The sequence below is a fragment of the Cricetulus griseus genome, chromosome 3, assembly GCF_003668045.3.
Source record: "Cricetulus griseus strain 17A/GY chromosome 3, alternate assembly CriGri-PICRH-1.0, whole genome shotgun sequence".
NCBI lineage: Eukaryota > Metazoa > Chordata > Mammalia > Rodentia > Cricetidae > Cricetulus > Cricetulus griseus.
Window position 1 is genome coordinate 27,256,590 of NC_048596.1, and position 26,990 is coordinate 27,283,579.

Sequence of the window (26,990 nt, forward strand, 5' to 3'; positions counted from 1 at the left end):
TTATGCTATGGGCTATCATTAGGGAAGTCTTAAACATAACTACTGCTAGACTGTAACAGTAGATCTGCAGTTGGAACCGCTATGTACTAAGTGGTTACTGGGTGTGCAGTGTGCACAGTGCGGACAGGGTGGTTCATGTTGTGTATGGGTGGGTGGGAGTCAGCACCCATAACAGGAATAACAGGAACGTGCTGCTGTTTCATGTCTTCATGGCATTTTACCATGTGCACCCTGTGCCAGATTCAGCTTCCGCTGCTGCTGGCACTGCAGTGAATGATAGGGAACACATTGCTGCCTTCTTGTTGCTTAACGATCACAGTGACTGTCACCAGGGGTGTGGAGAGCAGCACTGTGTTAGAGGTGGGACCTGGTGATGCAGTGTAGGTTAACCTCTTTCCTGCAGAGAGACTTTGAAATGTGAGTACAATGGCCTGGACACTGATAAAGTCCCACATAACATTCTGATTGCTTCCTGTGGACAAGCCAAGTGCCCCCTGACACAGATGAATCATCAGATTAATAGTTAGGACTCTGGTTAGCAAATGAGCAAAACAAGGTTTTGGGGGGTTAAGTAATTTTCCCATGATAACAGCAGGGACAACATAAAGACAAGCTTCCTATACCTTGTGTCCAAGTTCTCACCCCACACAGCCCTCTCTGTTAGGGCTCAGGGTTACAGTGTTGTCCCTGATAAAGTCAGAAAAGTATCTGGTAGTTTGAACATCAGATTCTGTTGTTCAGTCTCCTGGGCTCTGTAAGTGGGATAGACCTAAGCCCCGCTCCCTGTTTCTTCCTCCAAATGGGCCAGACCTTACCTCTTCCTTTGGCACGCGCCTTTTTACTCTGCCTCTTTCTGCTATGGGACACCGAAGAAAAATGAGAGACTCAGACTTATGAACCTTTCATTGGAAGTTGTAAATCTCTCTCTTTTTTTAAATATAAATTAGCCATTCTTAGGTATTTTGCCACTACAACAGAAAGGGACAAAACTATATAGTATTTGAACTATTTTATTTTTTGGCGCCAAATCTTCAAACTAGAATTAAACTGTAAATATTCATCCAGGAGCCCTAATTGTGGATAACTGAAAACCCAATTGTTGTTTTTAATTTGTGTGGAACTGAAGAGCAGGCCTGGAACTTCACACATGCTAGGCTTTGCTGTACCAGAGACTATCAACCCCCTTTCCACTCTTACCAATTATTGAGAAGGAGGCCCTAAGGAGCCCCCTTGGGAGCTTGTTGGGGGATGTCTATGCTTTATGGCTTCTTCCTGGGCATTTTAGGCAACTCGTTCATCTCTGGCCCAGCTTGATGAATCAAGGGGTTGGCCATAAATCCCTTTAAGTAGGTTTGAATACAGCTCTGGTGGACTGATTAAAAATAGCCAGGGGAGCTTCATAGGTAAGGCCTTCTAGCTCAGGCTCTGTGCTTAGAGTTCCTCATTCTCTAGATCGGAGCCAGAGCCGGTAATGTGTCTGTCTCATAATCTCTCTGGACTGCTTCAGCACATAGCTGGTTTTGGCATAGGCTGCTTGGTTTGCCATGAGCTGGCTGGAGACAGAGTTAACATTTGTGTGCATACCTCTTCTCTAGTTTTTAGAATTGTTTTTCCTTTAGATCACTGGCTAAACACAAGCCCTTTGAAGTGAGAGAGACCTGGATCTCAGTGTTGGCACACTGCTGGCTGAATGTTCTGGGCCAGTTGCTACTTTCACATCTAGGTCACCTCATTTTTAACATGGATATGAAAAGGCAGGCTATATATGACATGGTGCCTCGAACATAATTGGTAGCTGTTTTGAACAATGATAAGCCATCCAGACTGTAGAAGCTTGCTTGGGTTATTATGTGGGTAGAGCTTGTTTAGAAAGCTCCTAGGCTGAGGTCTATCTCGAGGATGGTTGTGCCAACCCTTGCACATTGAGTTTGTCTGGAGTAGAGGTCCCACTTGGTTGGGTGCTGAGCTCCCGTGAACTGGGTGAGTAATGTGGCCAATTCCAGAAGATGTAAGCTGAGGGACAATTCTAGCTTTGTACTCCCTTGTATGGGACCATGGAAATGGGTACATACCACATTCAAAGTCCCTCTTATCTTTTTGCTTAGAATCTGTGATTGCAGAAGGATACACAGTCCTTTTGTGGGATATGCACGTTCTTCCCAAACTAGCAAGGAACTTAAAGATGTCAGGCTACAGAGGGCCTGGCAAATCCTGGGCCAGGCAAAGAATTCTACCATTTAAGCTAATTTCTTAGGTGGGTCAGTTGTGCTGAGGTCTTAACCTTCCCTAGGAACTACAAGCCTCTCCCCCACTCCCCCACCAGCCTGGCAGTCTGAGATCACTCACTGGCTCTGGCTACCAGCTATGAAGAGGAATCAATCCCGTGAGTTTTTATGGCTGGTGAAAACTGAGTTGTGCCTTGCTGACATGCTCAACTTTGGCCTGCTTCCTCCTTGCCCTTAGTTTCATTCCTTCATTTGATCACAAGTGGTTCCCCATGACTTTCTGGAGCAAAGTAACTTCCCATGCACACTCGTGTCTTGGGAGGCAGGGGAACTTCCCCACACACCAGGTCTTCCTCTTGTGAACCACAGTCATTGTCAAACCTAGCTTCACCCGAGATTCACCTCATCGGGCAGGCAGCATCACAATAAACAGCCATGAGGCTGCTGTCCCCAGCCTGCTTGGTGGTAGCTGTTCAGTTGACTAAACAGGATGAAGTCATTTTGTCTGTCCTTGGTCAGAAAAATGATATTTTAGGCCTTTTTTTTTAGCTCCCAGAGGCATGACTTTCAGTAATTTTTGACACACTGTTTTGTAATTTCAGACTTCTAATGATTATTTCCATATTTGCCAAGACGAACTCAGATCTTCACTGAAGGCAGGGACGGCACATCTAGTACAGTGAAGACAGAACCCTTGCAGTAAATACAGTCTCTCTGACTAGCCTTAGAGCCCTTGCAGTAAATACAGTCTCTCTGACTAACCTTAGAGCCCTTGCAGTAAATACAGTCTCTCTGACAAGCCTTAAAGTGCCACTAGAAAAGCAAAGAAGCTAATGGACCCGGGTTGGCCCATTTTCTTTTTTGTCTTTCTCCAAGGTGGTGCTTTCTTTTGCTTTTGTTCCTTGCTGTGTCTCCAGTGCTGAGAAGGCCCTGTCACAGAGTTGGTGCTGAATAAAGTTTGCTTGATGAGTGACTGCATAGTCTCGGCCCTATATGTCTCTTGAGGTCAGGAAGTGGATGAGTTGTACATCCAAGTCTTTGTTCTTCTTGCAGTTTAACTGCCTCAAGAAGAGGTGAATAGAAGATAAATTCATAGACACTTTTTGAATTCATGTGTGTATTTTTTCTATTTAGCTTTCTCTAATTTTTTTGAGGATTTAGTACATGAGCACATTCATGTTTATCGTATCTACCCTTCCCCGACCCCACAGTTCCTCTGTGCTCCCCTTCAGGTTCCCATCACAAATTCATGTCTTATTTGTCTGTAAGACTTTATTCTACATTGTCTTTTTTTTTTAAATTAAACTTTGCTGTTTTTTTTTTAAAGATTTATTTGTTTATTATGTATACAGTTTTTGCCTGCATGCATTCCTGAACACCAGAAGAGGGCACCAGATCTCATTATACATGGTTGTAAACCACCATGTGGTTGCTGGGTATTGAACTCAGGACCTCTGGAAGAGCAGCCAGTGCTTTCAACCCCTGAGCCATCTCTCCAGCCCTAAACTTTGCTTTTTTAAATAACAGATTTAGGGTCATGTCCCGCGCGCGCTCTGTATTTCTCGCCAGCAAGAAATCATACGCGGGACACTCGGATCCTTCTGCAGGAAAGCTTTAATGCATCTTGAGAGAGGAGAGCATAAGCTTACCAGAGCGGAGACCCCAAGCCAAGAATCCCGTCCCCTAATAAAGGCTGGCAACCACCGCCTCGGACGTGTCACCCCATGATTGGCTGCAGCTCATCCGGCCATATGACGCCACGGAATAGGCAGAGATCAAGGAATGGAAAATTACCCAGCGCCTGCGCAATAATCTTGTTTACATTCGGTGCCTGCCGGATGCAGGCGCCATCTTGTAATGGAGAATGCAGGGACGGCTCCCTACAGATCCCCCTTTTTTTATTAATTAATGATAAGGCTTTATATTTTTACAAGCAAATAGGTCACCCATATGTTGAGGGATAGAGGCAGAGGTTGTACCTTCCCAATCAAATATTAAGACTGTGTACAAGAGTCGCCATCAGGCTGTTAGCTTGACCCGAAGCGCTCTCGACCTGTCCTCTGCCGTTTTTCTGGGAAAGGGAGACTAGGGCAGGCAACCCTTATGCAGGACAACATGCCTCCCAGAGAAGCCTGCATATTGGGCAACTCTCTGTGCGATGCCTTGCTCGACATCCCTCATGGGCTGCTCAAGCCAGGCACTCTACCCTGTGCAATGAGCCTAGGCTCCGGGTGTGCAAGAGCTGTCTGGCCAGCGGCCTATTGCTTAAGCATAGTTAGCCAAATATCAGTGGAAGCCCCTTGTTCCAAAGCTACAAGCGCTTGGGCGATAACCACCTTGTCTCTCTTAGTTTGAGCCCTGAGCCTACAGACCAGCCAGAGAAGCAACATCAATCCGCAGCAAACGGCTGCACCAAACAATCCCACCTCCACCCATTCCTTAGAATAGGAGACAGCTGAAGCAATCCATGATGACAGTCCCTCCGTCAAGGACAGGAGTTAATCTGGATAATAGCGGCTCTCAACTCCCGGGGAGAGGGTGGAGTTCCGACTTTTGAGGGTCCAAAGGGGCTCTTTGGGTAAGTCTTTCTGGGATCCACAGGGGATTCTCTTCATCCTGTGGAAAAACACACATCGCTCCCCTGGATCTTATGAGAATAGGATCCGGGCCTCTCCAAAGACCAGTTAAGATATCTTTCCATTTTACCATTTCCTTTGGCCTTTCAGGTTCTGAGATGTGGCACTTGGCCGCAGTATGGCCCTGAGCATCAATGTTTAGAAAATTAAGGGTAAAGAGTGCCATGGATATTGCAACTCTTGGCACCGAGGGTAAGGATGCTCCCATTCCCTCCTTTTGTTTGATTAAATAAGACTTAAGTGTGCGATGGGCACGTTCCACAATGCCTTGTATAAGGTAGGCCAGTTAGATGGGTAATTTCCATCTGTCTGTAGAAGTGCTGGAACTTTTGAGAGGTATAAGCCGGCCCATTATCTGTTTTTAAGAAGCACACAGGTGGCTAGGTAAAGTCTTATTTCTGTAATACAGCTGAACTTCCTTAAACAGTAGCTTAACTTCTTTCTGAGGCAGGGTTTTTTTTGTGACTTTGGAGCCTGTCTTGGAATTCGATCTGTCGGACCAGGCAGGCCTTGAACTCATAAAGATCCATCTGTCTCTTACTCCCGAGTGCTGGGATTAAAGGCGTATGCCGCCAACGCCCAAAACTTAAAGGCGTGTGTCACCAACACCCTGAGCTTAAAGGTGTGTGCTACCAACATAATAGATTAGCATCTTTTACAAAACAAGAACTTTACATTGTCAGGCTTTGCTTAAAAATTCTAAATTGAAGCTCTTTAAGTACAAACATTAATAAAATCAAACATTTGAAAACTGGTTTTAAAAAGAAATTTAAATTCCCTTAAGGTCTTTCTGTAATATATAGAAGCATTAACATTTTAAATCTTAACTGAAAAACTTGTTTCTAAGATGGTACCTCTAATTTCCATGTGGTAACCTTTAGTCAAGATGGCGGTTTAAGTATCCTTTTCTTAACTTTAGCAAAATGGCTACCGTCAGTCATGTGACCAGCTACAAAATGGCCATACCAGGAAATGGAACATTTTAAAACAAGCATACATAAATTACTTGAGCATCTTTAGGATATGAGGCTTTTCCCAGGCACCCCAGGCCTCTAAGAAGTTTTGAATAACATGTGCGGCCTTTTCCCCTGTCAAAGACTGGGAAAGCCATCTGCAATTTTCTCCGCTCCTCTAATGGTAAAAAGGAGTCGGTACCAAATTTTTGTTGTAACTCATATAATGGGGGTGCTGATGGAAGTACACCCGCTGGATTAACAGGTCTCTTAAATTTACCGGGGTGTGACCGGTTATCCCCTATTTTCTCTCCCCCCTTTTTTGTTTCTTTTTCACCTAGCTGAGCTGTTTCCCCAGTATTTAAGACTTCATCTCCTGAGCTTTTAGAGTCAGAGCTATCAAGATTTAAAGCTTTAAACTTATTTACAGAATCATCTAACAAATTATTCACTCCCTTGTCAGTAGACATCCCAGGAGGTCCTTTTTTCTTATTTATTGCTGTTTCTCTTAACAAATTATTTACTCCCTTGTCACTAGACATCCCGGGAGGTCCTTTTTTCTTATATTTTATTGTTAGGCGCGCCCCATCTCTCACCACATTCGGTTTCTGATATATAATTCTGGACTTCTTTAAGATTGTTACAACAGTGAGAAAAGTCAAAATAGCTCCTAGTAAAAGCATAGAAGCCTCTATATTAACCTCCCACAATAGCAACATTCCCAAGCCAGAGTCCAGAAAAAACATACCTCTCCGAATTTACCACCCTGCAGTTCTGAATCCGCCTTGTAGCCAAGGGGTCTCCGAGGTGCCGGAGATGTTCATATGTTCCCGGGTTTCGGCACCATATGTCCCGCGCGCGCTCTGTATTTCTCGCCAGCAAGAAATCATACGCGGGACACTCGGATCCTTCTGCAGGAAAGCTTTAATGCATCTTGAGAGAGGAGAGCATAAGCTTACCAGAGCGGAGACCCCAAGCCAAGAATCCCGTCCCCTAATAAAGGCTGGCAACCACCGCCTCGGACGTGTCACCCCATGATTGGCTGCAGCTCATCCGGCCATATGACGCCACGGAATAGGCAGAGATCAAGGAATGGAAAATTACCCAGCGCCTGCGCAATAATCTTGTTTACATTCGGTGCCTGCCGGATGCAGGCGCCATCTTGTAATGGAGAATGCAGGGACGGCTCCCTACAGGGTCACTTCAAAATCAAGCAGATGCAGGGTTGAGCAACCAACACTTCCAAATTTTGGCAATGAATAAATCTACTATAAACATCAATAGACTTCCCACATGCCTCTGTCCTGTACATGCGTAGCCTCATCTTTTATGAACACCTCAGTTGTATTCATTGGCATGTCACTGTCACTCAGCATCTCCAGTTAGTTCTGTTCAAATGTTAGAAATGATGCACAAAGCTCCCCGAAGCACTCATGTGTGTTTCTGCCATCCCATTGCCCTTCATCTTGGCCAACAGTTGCCATTATCTCTGTTTAGGGTTCATCCATTGTTGCAGAGGTATAGAACCATCTCATTGTGTGTGACATTTCCTCCCAGTTTATTTTGTTTGGAATCATTGTGATTATAGAAACATTTTGCAAGCTCACCCATGTCTATTAAACTTTATTTTGATGCTTAAGTCAACGGTTTTTTACCAGAAATGCAAACAAAAATAAAAACCAAAAAAAAAAACAAACAAAAAAACAGTGTAGTTTTTGCTGCATCTTTGTCAACACCGTTTAAAGGAAACATGTCTCTCCAGCTTGTTAATCTGTTTCTGTTGCTCTATTTGCTTTGGTTTCTCTTAAGTGTTGACAGTTTAGCAAGACAGCAAATTTGCCGAGGAGATTGGATATAATACCTTCTAAACATCAATGTTTTTCAGGTCCCAAACCAGTTGTCTATCTTCAGCATGGCTTCCTGGCAGATTCTAGTAACTGGGTCACAAACTCTGACAACAGCAGCCTGGGCTTCATTCTGGCCGATGCTGGTTTTGATGTGTGGCTGGGGAACAGCAGAGGAAACACCTGGTCTCTGAAACATAGGACTCTCTCCATTTCTCAGGATGAATTCTGGGCCTTCAGGTATATCACAAGCGATTATGACTGGATCTGTGTCTTTAGCATCCTTACGATAGATACTTGGGAATCTATCTGGGAGGTAGTGTATAACGAAGCTGATGTCTTTTGACAAGTTGTGAAACTTGTCAGGAATTTAATAGCCAATGTGATGGTAAATTTGAATAAATGATTGCATAAGTGATTAGATTCAGCTAGGAATTCTTAAGTTATTCTGAACCTTCCTGGCATTAGGGAGGAGTTTAGGTTAAATATCACTCCCCATAACACACATACTCACATGTTTATCTTACTGCTTTCTATCTCTCTCTTTCTTACTCCTCACTCTACCAATCAATTGTTATGTGATACTTAGCACAGCTATAAATGTCTGTGTCTATTTCCTTATCTATAAAATGGGGATGCTAAAGTCCCAGCTCAAACTCACTGGGCCTAAAGTAAAGGATTCAGGGAAGGAGCCATCACAGAGCCTGGCATAGTCTCAGTGCTTTCTAACAATTGGATTGTCGTTTTCCTTTTCCTCCTCCCTCTTCCTTCCCCTTTCTCTCTCTCTCTCTCTCTCTCTCTCTCTCTCTCTCTCTCTGTCTCTGTCTCTGTCTCTCTCTCTCTCTGTCTCTCTCTCTCTCTGTCTCTCTCTCTCTCTCTGTCTCTCTCTCTCTCTGTCTCTCTCTCTCTCTCTACACACACACACACACACACACACACACACACACACACACACACACACCTACCTACCTGGTTAAAGACTACAGTTTAGTGTACCAGGTATTATAAAAGGCTGGTCCTGTAGATGCTTCCTTTTGATAAAACTGGAGCCACCCTGGCCATGAATCACAAGAGTGAGAACTTTACCAAAAGGCATGTATTATTAGAAAATGTTTATTGTAGCACTGTTTATAACAATGGGTGCTCAAATACACGCCAGCAGTAAATTCAATGAACCAAGTGTGGTGTAACATAATAACATAATAACAAGAGAATAAACAGCTATAGTCACATACCAACATGAGGAAAGCCAGTTATGGAAGATGCTATGTTACATGATCCCATTTACAGGAAATATGCAAAGTGAATCAGGCTAACTTATAAACATGAAAATTAGAGGTGTTACCTTCAGGAGGTACAACTGGGGAACAACTGGCATGCAGGGGAACTTCCTTGGTCCTAGACACAGTTAGTGTTCTGAATGCATGCATGCTCTTTCAGCCATGTTCAGTGTGTGCTAACACTTCATACCAAGTGTCTGTGTGCTGTTGTACTTTTGTGCACTGTTTCAATTGAAGAATCCTTTGTCTTTTGGATTGTAGTTTTGATGAGATGGCAAAATATGACCTACCTGCTTCAATTTATTACATTGTGAATAAAACTGGTCAAGAACAAGTGTATTATGTGGGTCATTCTCAAGGCACCACCATAGGTATGTATACAATAAAGAAGGAAAAGGCAACATGTCTTTGAAGTGAAGTGATGTTACACAAGAATGATGTTACTTTGAATACAGTTTTTTTTTTTATGCCAAGCAGAAAACATGAACAGACCACGAAAATTTCAGTAGTAATCTACAGAAATTCAGAATTTTAGTGTAAGTTGTTAAGTGTCTTAAAATCGAAAGAACTGATGTAAGCTATATTTGTTATGTGTTTTCTAGTGTAAGCAACATAGGGAGGTGAGAGGGTGACATTGCCTAATGTCAGAAACCTCAAAGGGTCAGTAAGAAAATATACTTTAAATCTTCAGTGCTGGGGTGCAGCTCGGTGTGGAGTGCTTGCCTAACAGGTTTGAACCCCAGGATCAAACCCTAGCACCACCCAAAATAAATAAATCAGTAATTAAAGAAATAAAGTTAAGGGAGACATAACTAACTACAAGATGACAGTTTATACTGTCACTAACAACTTTGTGTTCATGGCACGTGATCGGCGTAGAGTACACTCTGCAAAGAGATTCACCAAGTGAACAGTATAAGTGATTTTCAGAGTATTAACATGTTAAATTGCCTCACCCTCCAGAAAATGGAGCTGCATGTTCTTTATTTCCATTATTTCTTTTATGACTAGGTGACTTGTCTAAAGTCCATTGTTTCTAAAGTGTCCTAGAGACAAGTAGCATGGGGAGATCTGAGAGAAGTGTAAAAGATATTTTACAGTGAGGGAAGTCTAAATGTGGCTTTTGAGTTACTGGTGTTCTGCTTGGATGGTCTGCAAATTAGAGATAGGAAGGGGAGGTAGAAGTGTGGGGTGGAGCTCTAAAGATTCACATTGCCATGGGAACAGGGAAGACTTTCTTTACTCTCTTACCCTGGACCTCTTTCCATGCATATTGTAGGCTGAAATCTGGACCTAAATTCCTTGTTTCTGAGCCAGAATGTCTTAAGAGCTCTGTTCAGCTATTCAACTTGTGTGGTGTTGGGCTTCCCCTGTAGGGTTCAATGGGTGACCCCCTTCTGTTTTTTTGAGGAAGTACTAGAAGGTCTAATTCTTTCTTTTGCCCCACAGGTTTTATAGCATTTTCACAGATACCTGAGCTGGCAAAGAAGATTAAAATGTTTTTTGCCTTGGCCCCTGTGGTGTTTCTCAATTTCGCCTTGAGCCCTGTGATCAAGATTTCAAAGTGGCCAGAAGTTATTATTGAGGTACTTGGGTCTCACCCATCTCCCTTCTCCTCACATATCCTCTTCTGAGCTGAAAAACTGGTCACATGAGAATCGGCAGTGTCCTCTGTAGATGGTATTACTGGAGCAGTGGGTGTGCTTGCCTTCACACCTCCTCCTGCAAGAGGCACCCAGGGAACCAAATTAACTAGACACGTAGCTGCATGTATTCATAGTTAGCAGCTTAGTTCAGGTCCCTACACACTACACAAAGAAGGTACTAGGAAGGTTTTGAAAAAGTAACTTAAGCATTCCTAGAGTTGCTTTTCATCCACAGGCAAGTAGGTACACAGGAGTAGACAGGAGATAAGAGACAAGAGGTATACTGTTTCTGTGTGCCTGTCCCTAGCCATGCTGAAAATGATCTAAGGAATTATTTGGCCCCTAAGCATATCAGTGCTTAGCCCTAGAGCTATTCAATTCTAAACTTCATTCCAAGGAGCAACAGCACTGATGAGGAGTTTAAGCTCATTAAGAATGGACAGTCATTTATTTCAGTGTTATATATTTTATAAACACACACACACACACACACACACACACACACACACACACACACACACACTGAATACAGTGTTATATACAGTCATATGCCATGTATGTTTTTTGATTATTTAGTTGTGACCTTAACTTTTAATAGCTGAGCCATATTTCCAGCCCTGTAATGTTTCTCTTTTTTTGTTTTTGTTTTTTTATTTTTTTTCAGATATTTTTATTTGAATTAGAAACAGGATTGTTTTACATGATAATCCTAGTTCCCTTCTCCCTCCCGTCCTCACCTACCACCCTTCCCCCAACTAAAACCCTACCTATCACATATCCTTTCTGCTCCCCCTGGCTGGTGAGGCCTTCCATAGGGTGTCATCAGAGTCTATTGTATCCTTTGGGATAGGGCCTAGGCCAACCCCCGTGTGTCTTGTCTCAGGGAGTATCCCTCTATATGGAATGGGCTCCCAAAATCCACACCTATGTTAGGGATAAGTACTGAACTACTACAGGAGGTCCCATAGATTTCTGAGGTTTCCTCACTGAAACCCATGTTCCTGGGGTCTAGATCAGTCCCATAATGGTATCCCAGCTATCAGTCTGGGGAGCAAGAGTTCCCCGATGTTCAGGTTAGCTGTTTCTGTGGGTTTCACCAGCCTGGTCTGGACCCCTTTGCTCTTCAGTCGTCTTTCTCTGCATCTGGATTCCAGTTCAGTTCGGTGATTAGCTGTGGGTGTCGGCTTCTACTTCCACCAGCTGCTGCATGAGGGCTATCGGGTGGCATATAAGTCAGTCATCAATCTCATTATCAGGGGAGGGCATTTAAGGTAGCCTCTCCTCTGTTGCTTAGATTGTTAGCTGGTGTCATCTTTGTAGATCTCCAGACATTTCCCTAGTGCCTGGTTTCTCTGTAAACCTAAAATGTCATCCTCTATTATGGTATCTCCATTCTTGTTATCTTCTATTCTTCCCCTGACTCAACTCAACCTTTCTGCTCCCTAATGTCCTCCTTACCCCTCCTCTTCTTCCCTTCTCATTTCCTAGCTCCCTCCCCCCTTCCCATGCTCCCAATTTGCTCAGGGGATCTTGACCCTTTCCCCTTCTCTAGGGGACCATGTATATCTCTCTTATGGTCCTCCTTGTTAGCCTACAATCCACACTGCCAGAGAAGCTAGTAAATAAGGAGGACCCTAAGAGAGACATACATGTTTTTGTTTTTTTCGAGACAGGGTTTCGCTGTGTAGCTTTAGAGTCTGTCCTGGAACTTGCTCTGTAGAGTAGGCTGGCCTCAAACTCATAGAAGTATGCCTGCCTCTGCCTCCCGAGTGCTGGAATTAAAGGCACACTCCCACTGCCTGTCTGGAATGGGTTTTTGACAGTGAGGAGTAATGCACTGGATTTTGGTCCCAACAGATAACAATGAAACTGAAACTTTCCTATCAACTAGTAGTAGTTCAACATATAATTCACATATTTGTGGTGATGTTAGCATATAAAAATCTATGGTTACAAGAGTTATATAAAAGTATAGGACAAATAGTTATGCATAGTATTTATGTCATAGTTGGCTTTAACTGCCAACTTGACACAGCCTAGAGTCATCTGAGAAAAAAAAAAAGTCCTAATTGAGGAATTACCAAAATCACATTGGCCTATGGCATGTCTCTGGGAGATTGTCTTGACTATTAATACAGGAAGTCTCAGCCCACTGTGGGCAACATTATCTCTGTGCAAGTGGTCTTAAGTGTCAGCCTGTGAACCAGCAAGAATCTCTGTGGTTCCTCCCCTGATTTCCCTCTATAATGAAATCTAGGTCTAGAATTGTGTAAGGATACTGTGTGATGGTTGCATAAGGCTAATGTTACTTGAGAATCTGAGTCTTAGAACTTACCCCTGCTATTAAGTGACTCATTACTTAGGGGTAGGTGTAACATAGCTCTCTGTCTCTGTCTCTCTCTTGAGGCATAAATCTAATTAATCTTAACAATAAAAACCAGGAGTTAGATATCAGTGTAAAAACTTGAAAGATCTGTGAGGCAGCAGAGAAGTCACAGTTGCTTTCCACCTCTTCTGCTCCTCCATCCAAAAGGGCAGAAATCCTGTCTCTGCCCCAACTTATTGCTTCTGTCTCTTCTCTGTACAGACCTCCAGACCTCTATGATTAACTACTGGTTAGCTCCACCCTCTGACTCCAATCAAGCTTTATGTGTTAGAACATAAAATATCACACAACACTTCCTCTTTTCTCCCAGGCTGTTTAAAGTCTTTTACAGGAAAGGGCTCATGCCCTTAATGAGCCCCTTGATGAGGTAGAAGGACTATAATGTTACACTTCATTGTCTTTGTAACTGCACAGGAAATTCTGGGTTACAAAGAGCTACAGTTAGTCAGACTCTTGTGGTAGGAATTCATTGTATCAGCAAACATGCCAATAAAATTTTGTTTCCACTGTCTTAGTTACTAGAAGTATTGATTTGCATTACAAATACTTCAGAAACTACCAGTACTTCCTGAATACTAGGGCTCCTCTTTAATACCATCTTTAGAATTACTCTGGTGGTCTTTTCCTGTAGCCCCCACATATGAATTTATGCACATAGAGATGCTCCAAGAGAAATACATCGTTTTGTTTCAAGGCAGATGGTATCCAGCTATATAGATTGTTCTGCAGATTGTGTATTTCTCCCATGGAGAGCTAGCCTGTTAGTTGATTTCCTTATTAACTGTTGCATAGGCAGCTTTTGATTATGAAGATCTGCTATTAATTAATTGATTACTGTGGTAGACTTCAGACTGGGGGAAGAGCTCTAGAGTGGATACAGGAGAGTGTGCTGGCTGCTGCAGGGGAATGCATGTTATAAATCTAGCTTGCTCCTTAGAGTTTATGAGTTAGTTTTGTAAAACTAAAAACTACACCTTCTCCCACCCCACCCCCCCCTTTAGAAATGTTGTTTTGTAAAATTGGAGTGGAGATCAGGGCTCTGTGTTTTTACAAAGCATTCTCTATGGTTTCTGATGAAGACTATGGGCATGGCATTTGGGAAAATCATGATTTCAGACTTGAATGCTTTCTGGCACACACTGGGAAAGTAAAAACAAAAACAAACTTGAACAAAATAACCAAATGAACAAATATTCATAAACTGTTGAAGTAAGCTGCTGTGAAAAATACATGTTGCTTTTGTGGAAGTAAAGTGTCCCCCTCTAATACTTTGAAACAAAATATAAAAGTGTAATTTACAAACATATCAAAGTTAATGTGATCATGCCTACAACTATTTAAGGCAAATCCCCCTTTATCTGCATATGTCACCATGCGTGGATGTGGTTTTCTATGGAGTTTGCCAGACCAGTAGTTGGGTCAATGGTTCTGAGTCACTAGGTCAACTTTATATCCTCCATCAGCCCAAAGGAATGGTGGACTTTGATGTGGGCCTGCTATACATCACCCTGCTAAATAGAGAACTTCAACAATGCACGCAGTTGTCACAATGACTATTATGTAGACACTAAGGCAAGAGCTGTGAGTGGACTAGCTTTCCATGTCACTCGACCTTTTCTCCATGTAGAATTTACTTCCTGGTCCTTTTAAGCTACTTCTCAAGTGGCTGTTCTGACAAAGATCATTTAGATCTGAAGTCTGCTTTCAGACTGGATACATTGTCCAACAGAAGACTGACTTCACAATGTGATGCCTGGTTTTTATGTACAGGCTGCAGTCATTTGGGAAGAGAAAACCCCAACTGAGAGATTTCCCTTACCCCATTGGCATGTAGACAAGCTTTTGGGGGCATTTTCTGAATTAGTGATTGATGCAGAAGAGAGCAGCCATTGTAGGTAGTGTCACCCCTAGACAAGAGGTCCTGGATGCTAAAAGAAAGCAGACTGAGCAAGCCATGAGGGAACAAGCCAGTAAACAGTGCTCTGTCATGACTTCTGCATCAGTTCCTGCCTCCATGTTCCTGCCCAGTGTGAATTCCTACCCTGCTAGATAATGGACTGTGATATGGACTGTAAGCTGAAGTGAACCTTGTCTTCACCTAGTTGCTTTGACCATGGCATTTTATCACTGTAATAGAAATCCTAACAAAGACAGACCGAGATCACAGGCTATCTCTGGATGGTTAAGTTTCCTGGCAGAAACCTGAATACAATAGTATGCATTTAAACTAGTGTGATATTTACACTGCAGATCAGATAACTGCCATTTTTTTAACGGGAGGAAAAAAAAGAAGCTGTGCTTCTCCATTCTGTGGATTAGTGGTGAGCCAAAACAAGAAGAACAAGTAGCAGTTACCTGGAGTGTTGAGCTCAGCATGAACACTGGGTTTTGTCAAAGTTGTTGGTATTTCCCAGTCATCTACTCAGTGCAGAGAAGCAGGCTGCATGTGTGTGTGTGCAGCCTCATTCGTGTGTGTTTCCAGCTTCCCTGTGCTGCCCTCCTAGATTCCACAGGCCAATGTGTGGCATGTCTTGTCCTTCCTGACGCTGTGCTGGTGGCTTTTGGCCAGTTTGGCTGTAGAAGCATCTTCCTAGTTTCTGTCTTCATCGTCAGTTGTTGTTTTATCTGCATCCATGTCTATCTTTGTGGCTAGATTCCTCCCCTTCAAAGGACACTAATCATGTCACAGGAAGGCCCAACCTCTCTTTCACTTGGGTCATCTGAAAAGACCCAATCTCTAAATAAGGCCATTCTCAAATGTTGACACTTAAGACTTAAATGTTTGCCTTTTAAGTGGACATAACTCAACTCATAACATTTCCTTTGTAGATACTTGAGTTTTCCATTCTTGCTTGTCTTAGCGTGGCTGGGTTGAGCAAGAGTGCAAAGGGACAGATCTGAGTTCCATATAAGGAGGACCTGTCTCCTGTTGCATAGTACAAGAAGATCTACTTTGAGAGTGTAGTGAAGGTCCCGGCTGTACTTGAACCTAGATCCAGTGATTGTTGGTTAGGGACAATATAGACTAAGGATTGGTAAGCTTCTTTTATAAAAATGGGCCAAGTGGTTTCTGTTGACTATTCCTGTCTACCAAAGCCAGGGATAATTCATAAACTCATACTGTGGCTGCATTCCACTAAAACTTACGAAACCATTGTGGTGCTTTGGGCAGGGGAAGTGGGAAGTAATGAACTTGCTACTGGATTCAGAGTAATTGTTTAATGGGTGTAGTGCAAGGGTTCTGAAAGTGGATCATAGGCATAATTACACAAGCGTGACTGTGCTTGACACTGAACAGTTAAAGATGGAAATGAGAAACCTTAAGTGTTTTACCACCATGAAAATATTTCTTAATAAATTAACAATAGTTGTTCATGGCGGTTCACACCTATAATCCAGCCTTTGAGGCAGCAGGATTCTCATGAGTTTGAGGCTAGCCTGGGATAACTATGAGGCCAGCCAGGACTATCCCAACAAGACCCTGTTTTGGAACAAATAGTGAACGACCTGCAAGGGGGCTGGATTTAGCCAGTAGTGGATTAGAGGGAAACATACTTAGTCCAAGCCTCAACAGCTGTTTGGGAAGAGACCTTCAACAGATGGTCATCTCCCTTTATAATAGTCTAGTATAAACATACATAGCTTTCTGACTCTGCCTTTTCATTTAGGGAACTTTAGCACATGTCTCTAAGTACATCTGATTTAGCCCAGGAATAACTCACAGGTTTCCTGCTTGGAATGTTAGTTGATTGCCATTGTGTCCTGGAGGCCCCTTGTGGAGACCCTTGTATGTCTGTACTTCTAAAGGAATATTGAGGCCAGCCCATCAGGTTGAAATGCTGACCCATTCTTGGGTTTCTTTTTATTTTGCAGGACTTGTTTGGACACAAACAGTTTTTCCCCCAGAGTGCTAAACTGAAATGGCTGAGCACTCACGTTTGCAATCGCGTTGTCCTGAAGAAGCTTTGCACAAATGTCTTCTTTCTTATATGTGGTTTCAATGAGAAGAATTTAAATGAGGTATGTCCATTGACATTGAGACTTATCTCAGCTGTCAGTTATTAGCTCTGGATGTGCTTATTTGTTTGAGGGATATGGACCTGGACCCATCAGACATTCGAGTCTTTCATTTAAGAACAAAACCATCAGCTTTATCAAGTGGTACCTCTGTTGCTGCCTCTGGGCTCACTCCTATGAGCTTCTGACACTACCTATAAAGGAACAAATAATGCATGGATCCATCACAAGTCATAATATTTATATAACATTTATTCTAGTAGTGTGCTCTATTCAAAAAGCTATGTGTGTTTAAACCTGGAGCATCATATGCATATAGACACAGAGATACATACTACATGCATTAGCATATATTTGTCCATGCACATGTATTTATGTCTGTTATGAAGTGTAAATCTCTGGCTTACAGTATGCCTGTGTTTCTAAATGTATTTATATTTTAGGATGTTGAATTCTGAAGACAGGTTTTAAAAATCTGGAGTGAAGGCAGGCATGCTGGTGCAAGGAGGGGTTTGCTGAGGCAGGAGGATCTTAGTTCAAGTTTGAGTTATCTAGTCAGATCCTGCCCTCCCCCATTTTCTATAAATGAAGGTGGTAGAGACTTTTAAAAAGTGAGATTTTTATTTTTGTCCCATTGATTAAAGGAAGACTTTAAATTTCTAAAGTCTGGAAATTTAGGAAAGCATGAAGAAGAGGAAAAATGACCCGTGATTGCAGCCTGTATGTACCTCCTTGATTTACCTCACTGTTGCTTTTCCCTACTCTGCAGGTGTCTGAGAGATCAGTATTCTAAAAAACTGTGCATAGATTTGTATTATTTTGTTCTTTGAAGAGGAAAATGTGTTAATGGGGATTTATTAATGCTGTTTTCATTTTCTCACTCATCACATTCGTCTTTCAGTCTAGAGTGAATGTGTATACATCACACTCTCCTGCGGGAACCTCGGTGCAAAACTTACGACACTGGGGCCAGGTAAGCATGCCAGGGGGACAGCTGGACACATGTAAGGTCAATATTGAGTAAAACTGGTACTGGCTAAGCTGTGGATTCCCAGAGTAGTCTTCTTCATGCCGTTCCCAAACCAAAACAGCAGGTCAAATCTGTTTCCTTTCTACAGTCCTGGGCGCTTGTCCCTGAGTTGGGGCACTTTAGTTATCTTCCGTGATATACACTGTGTTGGGCGAAGGCTCACCTCGCAGTGATCAGGGCTGAGTTTTGTTTTCCTCTCTCTTCACTTCTTTCTCCTTTGCTTCCATCTCAGATTTATGTCCCTTTCCTATTCACCTTCCCACTTTCCTCCCTATTTTTTATTGTGCAACAGATTTACTTTATTTCATATTTGATAAAATATGATTTTCTGGGGGTAGAAGCTGTCAGCACCCATGGACAGTGTGCCTGGAACACGAGTGGATAAACCAGGGCCAAAGTGATCATCTATGATAATGGGGGGTCACTAATGTTCAAGTAGAATTTTGATCATTTTATCACATAAGCAATGTATGTTAGTTCTAAAGCATTTAGAGTTCACATGTAGATAAAAAAGAATAGTGTCTTAAAATGGAAATGAAATTATTCTAGTAATCCCATACAGGTAGTAAGTACACATTTGAGGCAGGAAAAGTCTCCGTATTTGCTTGGTGCCTCTTGCTGAATCATTTCAAAAAGAAGTAGTTATAGGTAGAATATTTGATGTAAAAGGAGATTATGTTTTCCCTTCTAATGGCTTTATAACTTGCTTCCCCTTTTCCACTTGACAATAGGGAGGATTTACTTCCACCTTACAGCATTGTCTTGAGAATGGTCTTTTCCAGCTAACCTTATCCTAAACGTGAAATGCTTTGCTGGTTAAGCTTCAAACCAAGATGCTCTAAAGGTGTTTTAGCTTCTGAGCACTGCACAGACACAACTTGCACCAGAAACACTGTGTTCCTAAAGGGTTACATCTTTTTTTTTTTTTTTTTTTTTTTGGTTTTTCAAGTCAGGGTTTCTCTGTGTAGCTTTGGAGCCTATCCTGGCACTCTCTCTAGAGACCAGACTGGCCTCAAACTCACAGAGATCCTCCTGCCTCTGCCTCCCGAGTGCTGGGATTAAAGGCATGTGCAACCAACACCCAGCAGGGTTACATCTTTTAATAAATTATTCTTTCAATAAAAAATAAGGCGTAGGCTGGCAGAACTGGCTATACACACTGACGTTTAATAATGAGAAGTATGGGGCTAGGAGGTGATTCAGTGGACAAAGGCACTTGCCGCCAAGCCTGATGACCCAAGTTTGATCCCTAGGATCTACAAGTTCCGAGGACAGAATGAACTCCAACTTGTCCTCTGACCTCTCTGTGTGTACTGTGCTTGCATGCATGCGCACTCAAGCATGCACACGCATGTGCCCGAGCACACACACTCATACACACATGCATACCATACATAAATAAACTGAAATAAGTAAGATATTTTAAAAAAACAAAATGAAACCTATGAGTCAGCAAGGTGGCTCAGCTAAAGTACTTGCTGTGGAAGCCAGACTACATGTGCTCAATCCCCAGAACTCATAAAGGTAGAAAGAGAGGACCAACTTCACAAAGAGTTGTCCTCTGTTCTTCACACGTGCATGTACTTCCTCCATCATGGTCATGCAAGAATAGTAAATAAAAACTTGAAAAAAATAAAACAGACTCCTGTGTCCATAGAGATTCCAAATCATTTGCACTGGAGTGTAGCATGAGTTCTAATTAGTCTTAGTAATAAAAACTCAGAGTCAGATATTAGGGAGTGAAAGCTGAAAGATCAGAGGAGCAGAGCAGCCAGACAGTAGAGTTCTTATCTCCACCATAGGCTCAGACCGAGAAAGGGCGGAGTAGCTCCTGTCTCCTCCCACCTTATATTCCTCTCTCTGCCCAGCCCTATCACTTACTGTTTTCTCCTCCCTAATGCTGGGATTAAAGGTGTGAGATCCCGAATACTGGAATCAAAGGGCTGAGATCCCAAGTGCTGGGATTAAAGGTGTGTGCCACCACAGCCTGGCCTTCTATGATTAACTAGTGGCTAGTACCACACTCTAATCTCCAGGCAAGCTTTGTTAGGGCACAAACAAAATATCCCCACACTGGAGAAACTGTACTTTGGCTTTGGCTTTTTATTTTTGCATTTTTATTGAGCTATACGTGACATACTGCTACACTGTACAACTTGATACACTTTGGCATAACCTGTAATGCCTTTGCCTCAGTATGACAGGAAACATACCTGCCACCTCCGAAAGCGCCCTCATGTTCCTGGGTAAATCCTTCCTCCACAACAACTGATCTGCGTTCTCTCACTTTATTTTGCCTTTCCTAGAGTTCATGTGTAACAGTGGGGTATAATATAATGTATTTGTTTGGTTTTGCCTGGTTGTTTTGTTCAATATACCTATTTTGAGATTATCCCTGTCAAATGTATGAGTAGTTCAGTCCTTTTTTATTTACAACGATCTGTATGTTTAGGAAGTCTGCCCCCCACACTCTTCTTCCACTAGCCAAGTGTGCGAGTCCCTGGGGCATGGCATAGAAAACTCTCTGTCTTGCCTCGGAGCCCTAGCTGAAGAAGTGTGGTCTGTGACACTGGAAGACATGACATGAGCTGCTGTCTCACAGGCTTCTCTTTAAGGAGATGCCACTTAGGTTATTGATGTGTCAGGAAAGCTAAATGCCAGGTGACAGAGTTTGCTGTGCCTTAGGAAGAGGGGTCCCCAGAATGCGAGTTGTCCATGCCATGCTTGCAGCATACATTTACCACTTAAACTATGCTTTAGACCTTGGGAAGCACTCAAATTCCCAATGCCCTTCTTCCAGGTCCTTGCTACTCACAAGTATATTTCTGTTTATGATCATTTGTTTTCTTCATATATTCTCATACTAACCCCCTGCCCCAGACACATGTGAACATTTTACTTCTCTATTTGGACATATCTCAAAAGGCCCCATTTCTGTCACCTCAGAAATCACTGCATTCCCAAAGATGTCTGCCGGCTGGCTGAGGCACACTGAAGGCAGTTTGTGAGCTACTTGACAGCTTAGTGGACACCAGCTGCCTTTGTGTGGTATGACACATGCTTCAGCAATTCACAAGTAGCCACTCTGCCGGGCCTTTCAGGGGCCCTTGGCTGTGTTGAAACTGTGGCTTCCCTGAGTCCATGCTATGTCATCATCATAGTAGGGCCTTCCTTCGTCCTCAGGGTCCTAGGCCCCCACTGGGCACTGGGTTTGGGAGAGAGCAGCTGGTTTGGCTGTAACCCTAACATCTGTTCTGATTCCAGCCCCTCTCGTCTGCCCCTTTAAGCAACTGGCCAGGGTCAAAGACTGCAGGCTGAGGGCCATAACATTGCTCTCTAGCCAAGCTGACTTTGTGGTTTTGGAATTTCCCAAATTCATGACTCAGCAGAGAGGGCACTGTGCCCTTTGACCTTCTGCTCACTGCGAGGTCTCTCTGTCATACAGGAGTTACTTTGTACAGCCATTTCCCAGTGTTTTCTTGTTACTGCTCCCCTGCTGGGCTCTGTGGTCTGGTGGCCTCAGCTGGTGCTCAGCTCATTTTCCTCCCTTTTTCTTTTGATTTAGTCTGGTCAGTGGGATTCCACCTCAGACGAGCCTTTCTGCAAACATCCTCATAGACACAGACATGCCTAGAGGTGTCTCTTAGTTAATTCCAAATTTAGTCGAATTGACAATCAAGGTTATAACCATAGCAGCCTCCAAGCCAAATCTGACAAACTTATACCAGGTCCCACTAACCAAACATGTTCTTGCCTCTCCCCTCCCCTCTCCCCTCCCCAGAGCCTGGGCACTTATTCCTCTTGGAAGAGGCCTGTCCCAACCTAGCTTTACAGCACTAGCCACACTACTGAGGACACTGATGAAATAGATTTCTAGGCCTCTCCCACATCTATCCAGGATCCGAATTCTGAATGTGTTGCTAGGATCTGCATATTAATAACTCCCTGAGATCATGCCAATGCCATCCACTGTTCGAAACTTCCTGCTTTTTGTTAAAACAAAAAAAGATGTACATTTGATTAACTTTTTAAAAACAGTGCTAGTAGGTTGAAGTCCTAAGTGATGCTGAGCTACAAGCTATTTCCTACACCCCTGGTGCTTTATCCACATGTATGACGTGTGAGAACCTGGTACACTAAAGTCTGCATACTCTGTCAGTCCAGGCTGCACTGGGGAATTAGCACGTTCAATTGGAGATAGAAGTGGATGTACTCACAGCAGCTGTAAGTCTGTCTATATTTTTCTCAGTATGTTACAACATCAACCTCTAGTCTCCACACATATGTGAGTATAACACACACACACACACACACACACACACACACACACACACACACACACACACGTGTATGCTCACAAAAATCTAAGCAAATAATGCATATAGATAGGTAGGATAGACAGGAAACACAACCATGTGTTTGTACAGTCAGGCATTTCTTAAGGAGAGGTTTACATTTTGGTAACATTTCACTAAGCAATTTCATTGTTGTTTGAACCTCTTAGAACATACTGAACACAAACTATGATAGGCATAATGTCCTTTAATGGTATAGCCTTACCGGACCACTGTTGAACATATAGTAGGTGATCCCAGTCTGAAACATCAGTATGTATGTACACCTTCAAGTAAAATTACTACCTCTTTGAAAAAGCCCAAGAAGCCAATTTTAGTTGAAAACGTCCACACAGGGGGCTGGAGAGATGGCTCAGAAGTTAAGAGCACCGATTGCTCTTCCAGAGGTCCTGAGTTCAATTCCCAGCAACCACATGGTGGCTCACAACCATCCATTGTGAGATCTGATGTGCAGATATACATGGAAGGAGAATGTTGTATACGTAATAAATAAGTAAAAATCTAAAAAAAAAAAAAAAAAAAAAGAAAGAAAAGAAAACGTCCACACAGATGCTCATCTCATGGGGGTAACTCTTTTGGTCATAGCTGTTTTCCCAGCCATTCTGTCAGAAAGAGGCCAGCCTGGTCTACAAAGTGAGTCCCAGGACAGGATTGTCTCTATGCCCCACCAAAATTGTGTGTGTGTGTGTGTGTGTGTGTGTGTGTGCGCGTGCGCGTGCGTGCGTGCTGCGTGCGTGCGTGCGTGTGCGTGCGTGCGGTGTGTGTGTGTTGTGTGTGTGTGTGTGTGTGTGTGTGTGGTGTGTGTGTGTGTTGTGTGTGTGTGTATGTATGGTGTGTGTGTGTGTGTGTGTGTGTATGTATGTATGGTGTGTGTGTGTGTGTGTGTGTGTGTGTGTGTGTGTGTGTAAAGTTTGGAAGTGAAGAATAAACCTGGATTTGGTTTTTGAGGACCTGATTGTCTGTAGTAATCTATGATATTATCTCTAACTTCATTGTCTGCTAACTTTTTTTTTCCTCCAAATTTTCTTGTTTTTAGATTGCTAAACACCATATGTTTCAAGCTTTTGACTGGGGAAGCAAGGCCAAGAATTATTTTCATTACAACCAGGTAAACCATTTAATTAAATGAGCTTTTGGCTTCTAGACCTCGGTTGGGCTCAGCTGCGGAGGGCGGGTTGTCAGCAGAATTGGCTTGGTAAGGTGCTTTCCCTGAGTCCACTTGGATCTTTCCAGGTCTGTCAGTGGAGTGGTGCAGGTCTCCTGTCCCGATGTTTTCTGGCTGTAAGGGGCTACTGGGGTTCGGTAGGATCATAAGCATATGCTTTAGAACCAGGATGCCCTGGGCTATTGCCAGCTTGCTGGAGGTGAGACCTTAGACACATTACATGGCTTAAGCCCTTTCTTCCCTCTGCAAATAAAATTTCCATTTCTGAGCACTGAGTTCCCTGAAGTATGAAAATATTTCTGTTTTTCTCAATTCTCGAAGTAGCCCTTGTTTTTGACTTTAAGTTTAGAGAATTGAGCCATGGAGGATTTGTGTGGCTTCTCTCACATTCAGACAGAGGATGGAGGAGCCTCGGAGCACAGAGCTCCTTCTTACTCAGTTGGGTCCTTGCATATACATCTGGGGATAACCGTGGTACTCACTGAGGATTAAATGGTCCCTACAGTGTGGCAGAGGGGAACATCTCCACAGCGACAGTTCTTTCCTTGTAATGACTATCTGAAAAACATAATGAAAGTGATTATCAAAATGTGTAGTTTTTTGTTTGCTTAATTTCAGATCAGACTGACAAGACATTTATTTTTCAATGGAGATTGCATTTACTCTATTTTTAAAAATTGTAACTATTACCAAGGTTTCTATTAGTCTTTTTTTTTTTTCTTATAGACTTGCCCTCCCGTGTATGACTTAAAAGACATGCTTGTACCCACTGCTTTGTGGAGTGGGGACCATGACTGGCTGGCAGACCCCAGTGACGTCAACATCTTGCTGACTCAGATCCCCAACTTGGTGTACCACAAGCGCCTCCCTGACTGGGAACATCTGGATTTTCTCTGGGGTTTGGATGCCCCCTGGAGGATGTATAACGAAATAGTCAATCTATTGAGGAAATACCAGTGAAAACCTGACTTGAGATATATACCCTTTAGTAGGGCAAAAAGATGTTTGCTTCATTTCTGTAAAATGCTTGTGTTTTCCTTGCCTAGATCTTTTGTTTTACATGCAAGAAGATGATGGCTTTGAAGGTATCTGTGCTCTCTAGTTAGTTAGAAGCACTCTAGTTGTCTTATGCTTAATTATGACTAACAAGCTAGCATCACAGCCAGTGATGCCTTTTGAAGTCTTTAAAAGGTGTGGGTGTTATGTGAAAATGTCATCGTAATCATTATGTTACTTTTTACTATTGTTTTTGGTGTAAGCATGCCACTTATACATGCGTATGCGTGTGCTATGTACTGGTCAGACCTGCCTTGTGTGGAGGTCAGGGCTAGTATCAGGATGTCTTCTTCAGACACTCATCATCTTATTTTTTGAGGCAGGGTCTCTCACTGAACGTGGAGCTTGCATATTTCAGCTAGACTGGCTGACCAATGAACCTCCAGGATCTGCCTGTCTCTACCTTCTCTCTCATCAGTGCTGGGCTTATAGGTACATGATGCCCCATCCAGTGTTTTTACTTTGGTTCTAGGGGCATAAACTCAGGTTCTCATGCTTGTGGATCAGGCACTTTGCCCACAAAACCATCTCCCCAACCCATCTGTAATTTAAAAGCTATGCAATTACCTTTCTATTCCCACCAAACACAAGTGAGAACGTATAGGACACTTCAAGCTATCATTTTTGTTAGCAAAAACAAATCTGTCTCTTCTTTGAACGCAGTATGAAAAATACCTTGTTCTGGGCTTGACATGGGTCCTGGGGAGACCAAGGCAGGAAGACTGCTGCTAGATTTAGGGCTTATCTAGAGAGTGAAACTTTATCTCCCCCCCAAAAAAACCAACCAACCAAACAAACAAACAAACAAAAAACCAAAGACAAAGGAACAACAAAACCAAAGTGCTCAGTTCTCTTTTCTTTGCCTTAGATGCTCTCCAGCCCAGTGTTCCTGTGTTTACCTGCCTCAACAACATTTTTCATGTTTTTATGCACTAACTACCTAGTCAAATCCAGTGTTACCCCAGCCTTGTCAGGAATATTCTTTCTTCAAGTTTTACCAAACCTCAATAACAAGTGTTTAGCAAATATTCAGATTTTTTAGGCTAAGTCAAAGAAAAAAAAAAAAGCCAAGAATCGTGTAAAGCAGATTGTACTGAATAATAATAATAAAAAATCTCTTGTAAACACCTTGAAGGTTGATCTACTCAGCTGTGTGTGTTCATCAGGTCACTTTTCTGTGAAGAAACTCCCTGTGGAGGGACAAACCACTCATTTTTCAGAAGGGAATGCGGTTGCTGTGATGGTGTGTGTGTGAAGCCAAAGTTGGCTGCCTGTGACAAGTGTCCTGGTTAATTTTTCACACAAATGAACTGGATATTCTCAGATCAACGCTCAGCTCAGGAATTCGATTCTGAAAACCAGTGTTGTATGCTCTATACTGTGTGCAGAAAACCTGCATTTGTCTGCTCGCTATTGTCAGCTGAATGGCTAGTTGATAAGTTTTCTGACCTAGTTACCTTAGATGCAGCAATATTACTTGATATTGGCTCATACATGCAGACAGAATGATACAACTTTGTAACATTTTAAAGGTTCGTATTTGAACTTTTCAATAAAGCTCAGCCTCACAGGCCTGAACAATTATGCGGTGCTGTTTGCTTTTTAATGGCTAGCTAGCCTATACTTTGTTTTTTCGCAGGACTCAGAATTTTTTTTCTCTACTCTCATTCCCCCACCCCTTGGAAACCTCACTCACATGGTCCATGAATAATTTTCGGGGAGAGAAGGGGATCCTGGGTCAAAAGATGGCTGGGGCTGGTCCGTGCACAGTCTGTGCTAGAGAGGCTCCGAATTTAGGCCAGGCAACAATGAAGTCCTTCCCCAGGCAGTGGCTAGTTAGTATCTGTCACTTCCTTCCTTGAACAAATGAAGCAAATAAAGCTGACAGAGACAGTCCATTGCCTTAGTGCCCCCCCCAAACCCAAACAAAACAGTTCGGAGGGCTCAAACTACCATGCACTTAAGTACAGAGGCCATACCAGTCGTTCATCTTTGGGTACTCACAAGGGAGTCTTTATTGTAGTTACTATGTGCGGACTGACAAGATGGGCACATGTTTTGATTTAGACAAATGAAGTGACAGGTGACACCTAGGGTAGCTCCAAAGACTGTCACAACCTCTGTGTGGTTCTTCCTGGCACCCTCTGAAAGGACTAAAGTGGTCAAAGCAGTGGGTATGCCTCCTGTAGAGCCACCCTCCTCTCTGGCCACATATCCCTCAAGGATCCTTTGTCCAAGGCAAACGGGCTTTGCCAATGAAATACAGAGCTGAAAGGATGAGGCAGGGAGTTGGAATTGCTGGCTGCCATTTCCCTGCGTGTGGAGACCATTCTAGGGAGGGCCTAAGTTTCCAGCTGCAGCTGGTGTTAAAGGGCTTCTCAGGGGTCCTTGAGAGTG

The 26,990-nt window shown here is 43.0% G+C and overlaps 1 protein-coding gene and 1 long non-coding RNA gene across 2 annotated transcripts in view; both read left to right on the forward strand.

The window, feature by feature from the left end:
* The window catches only part of Lipa (lipase A, lysosomal acid type), a 34,017-nt gene extending 7,840 nt beyond the window's left edge, over nt 1-26,177 (forward strand). Inside the window, exons 3-9 of the mRNA XM_035441885.1 lie at nt 7,700-7,898; nt 9,200-9,309; nt 10,388-10,524; nt 16,844-16,990; nt 17,889-17,960; nt 23,409-23,480; nt 24,264-26,177. Of these exons, the coding sequence (XP_035297776.1) occupies nt 7,700-7,898; nt 9,200-9,309; nt 10,388-10,524; nt 16,844-16,990; nt 17,889-17,960; nt 23,409-23,480; nt 24,264-24,497 (971 nt within the window). The 3' untranslated portion in view covers nt 24,498-26,177. The remainder of the gene's footprint in view (nt 1-7,699; nt 7,899-9,199; nt 9,310-10,387; nt 10,525-16,843; nt 16,991-17,888; nt 17,961-23,408; nt 23,481-24,263) is intronic.
* LOC118238532 lies at nt 4,490-5,120 on the forward strand. The gene is made up of 2 exons (XR_004769005.1): nt 4,490-4,803; nt 4,952-5,120. It is a non-coding gene; the product is annotated as an uncharacterized LOC118238532 (long non-coding RNA).
* Nucleotides 26,178-26,990: the final 813 nt, after the last annotated feature.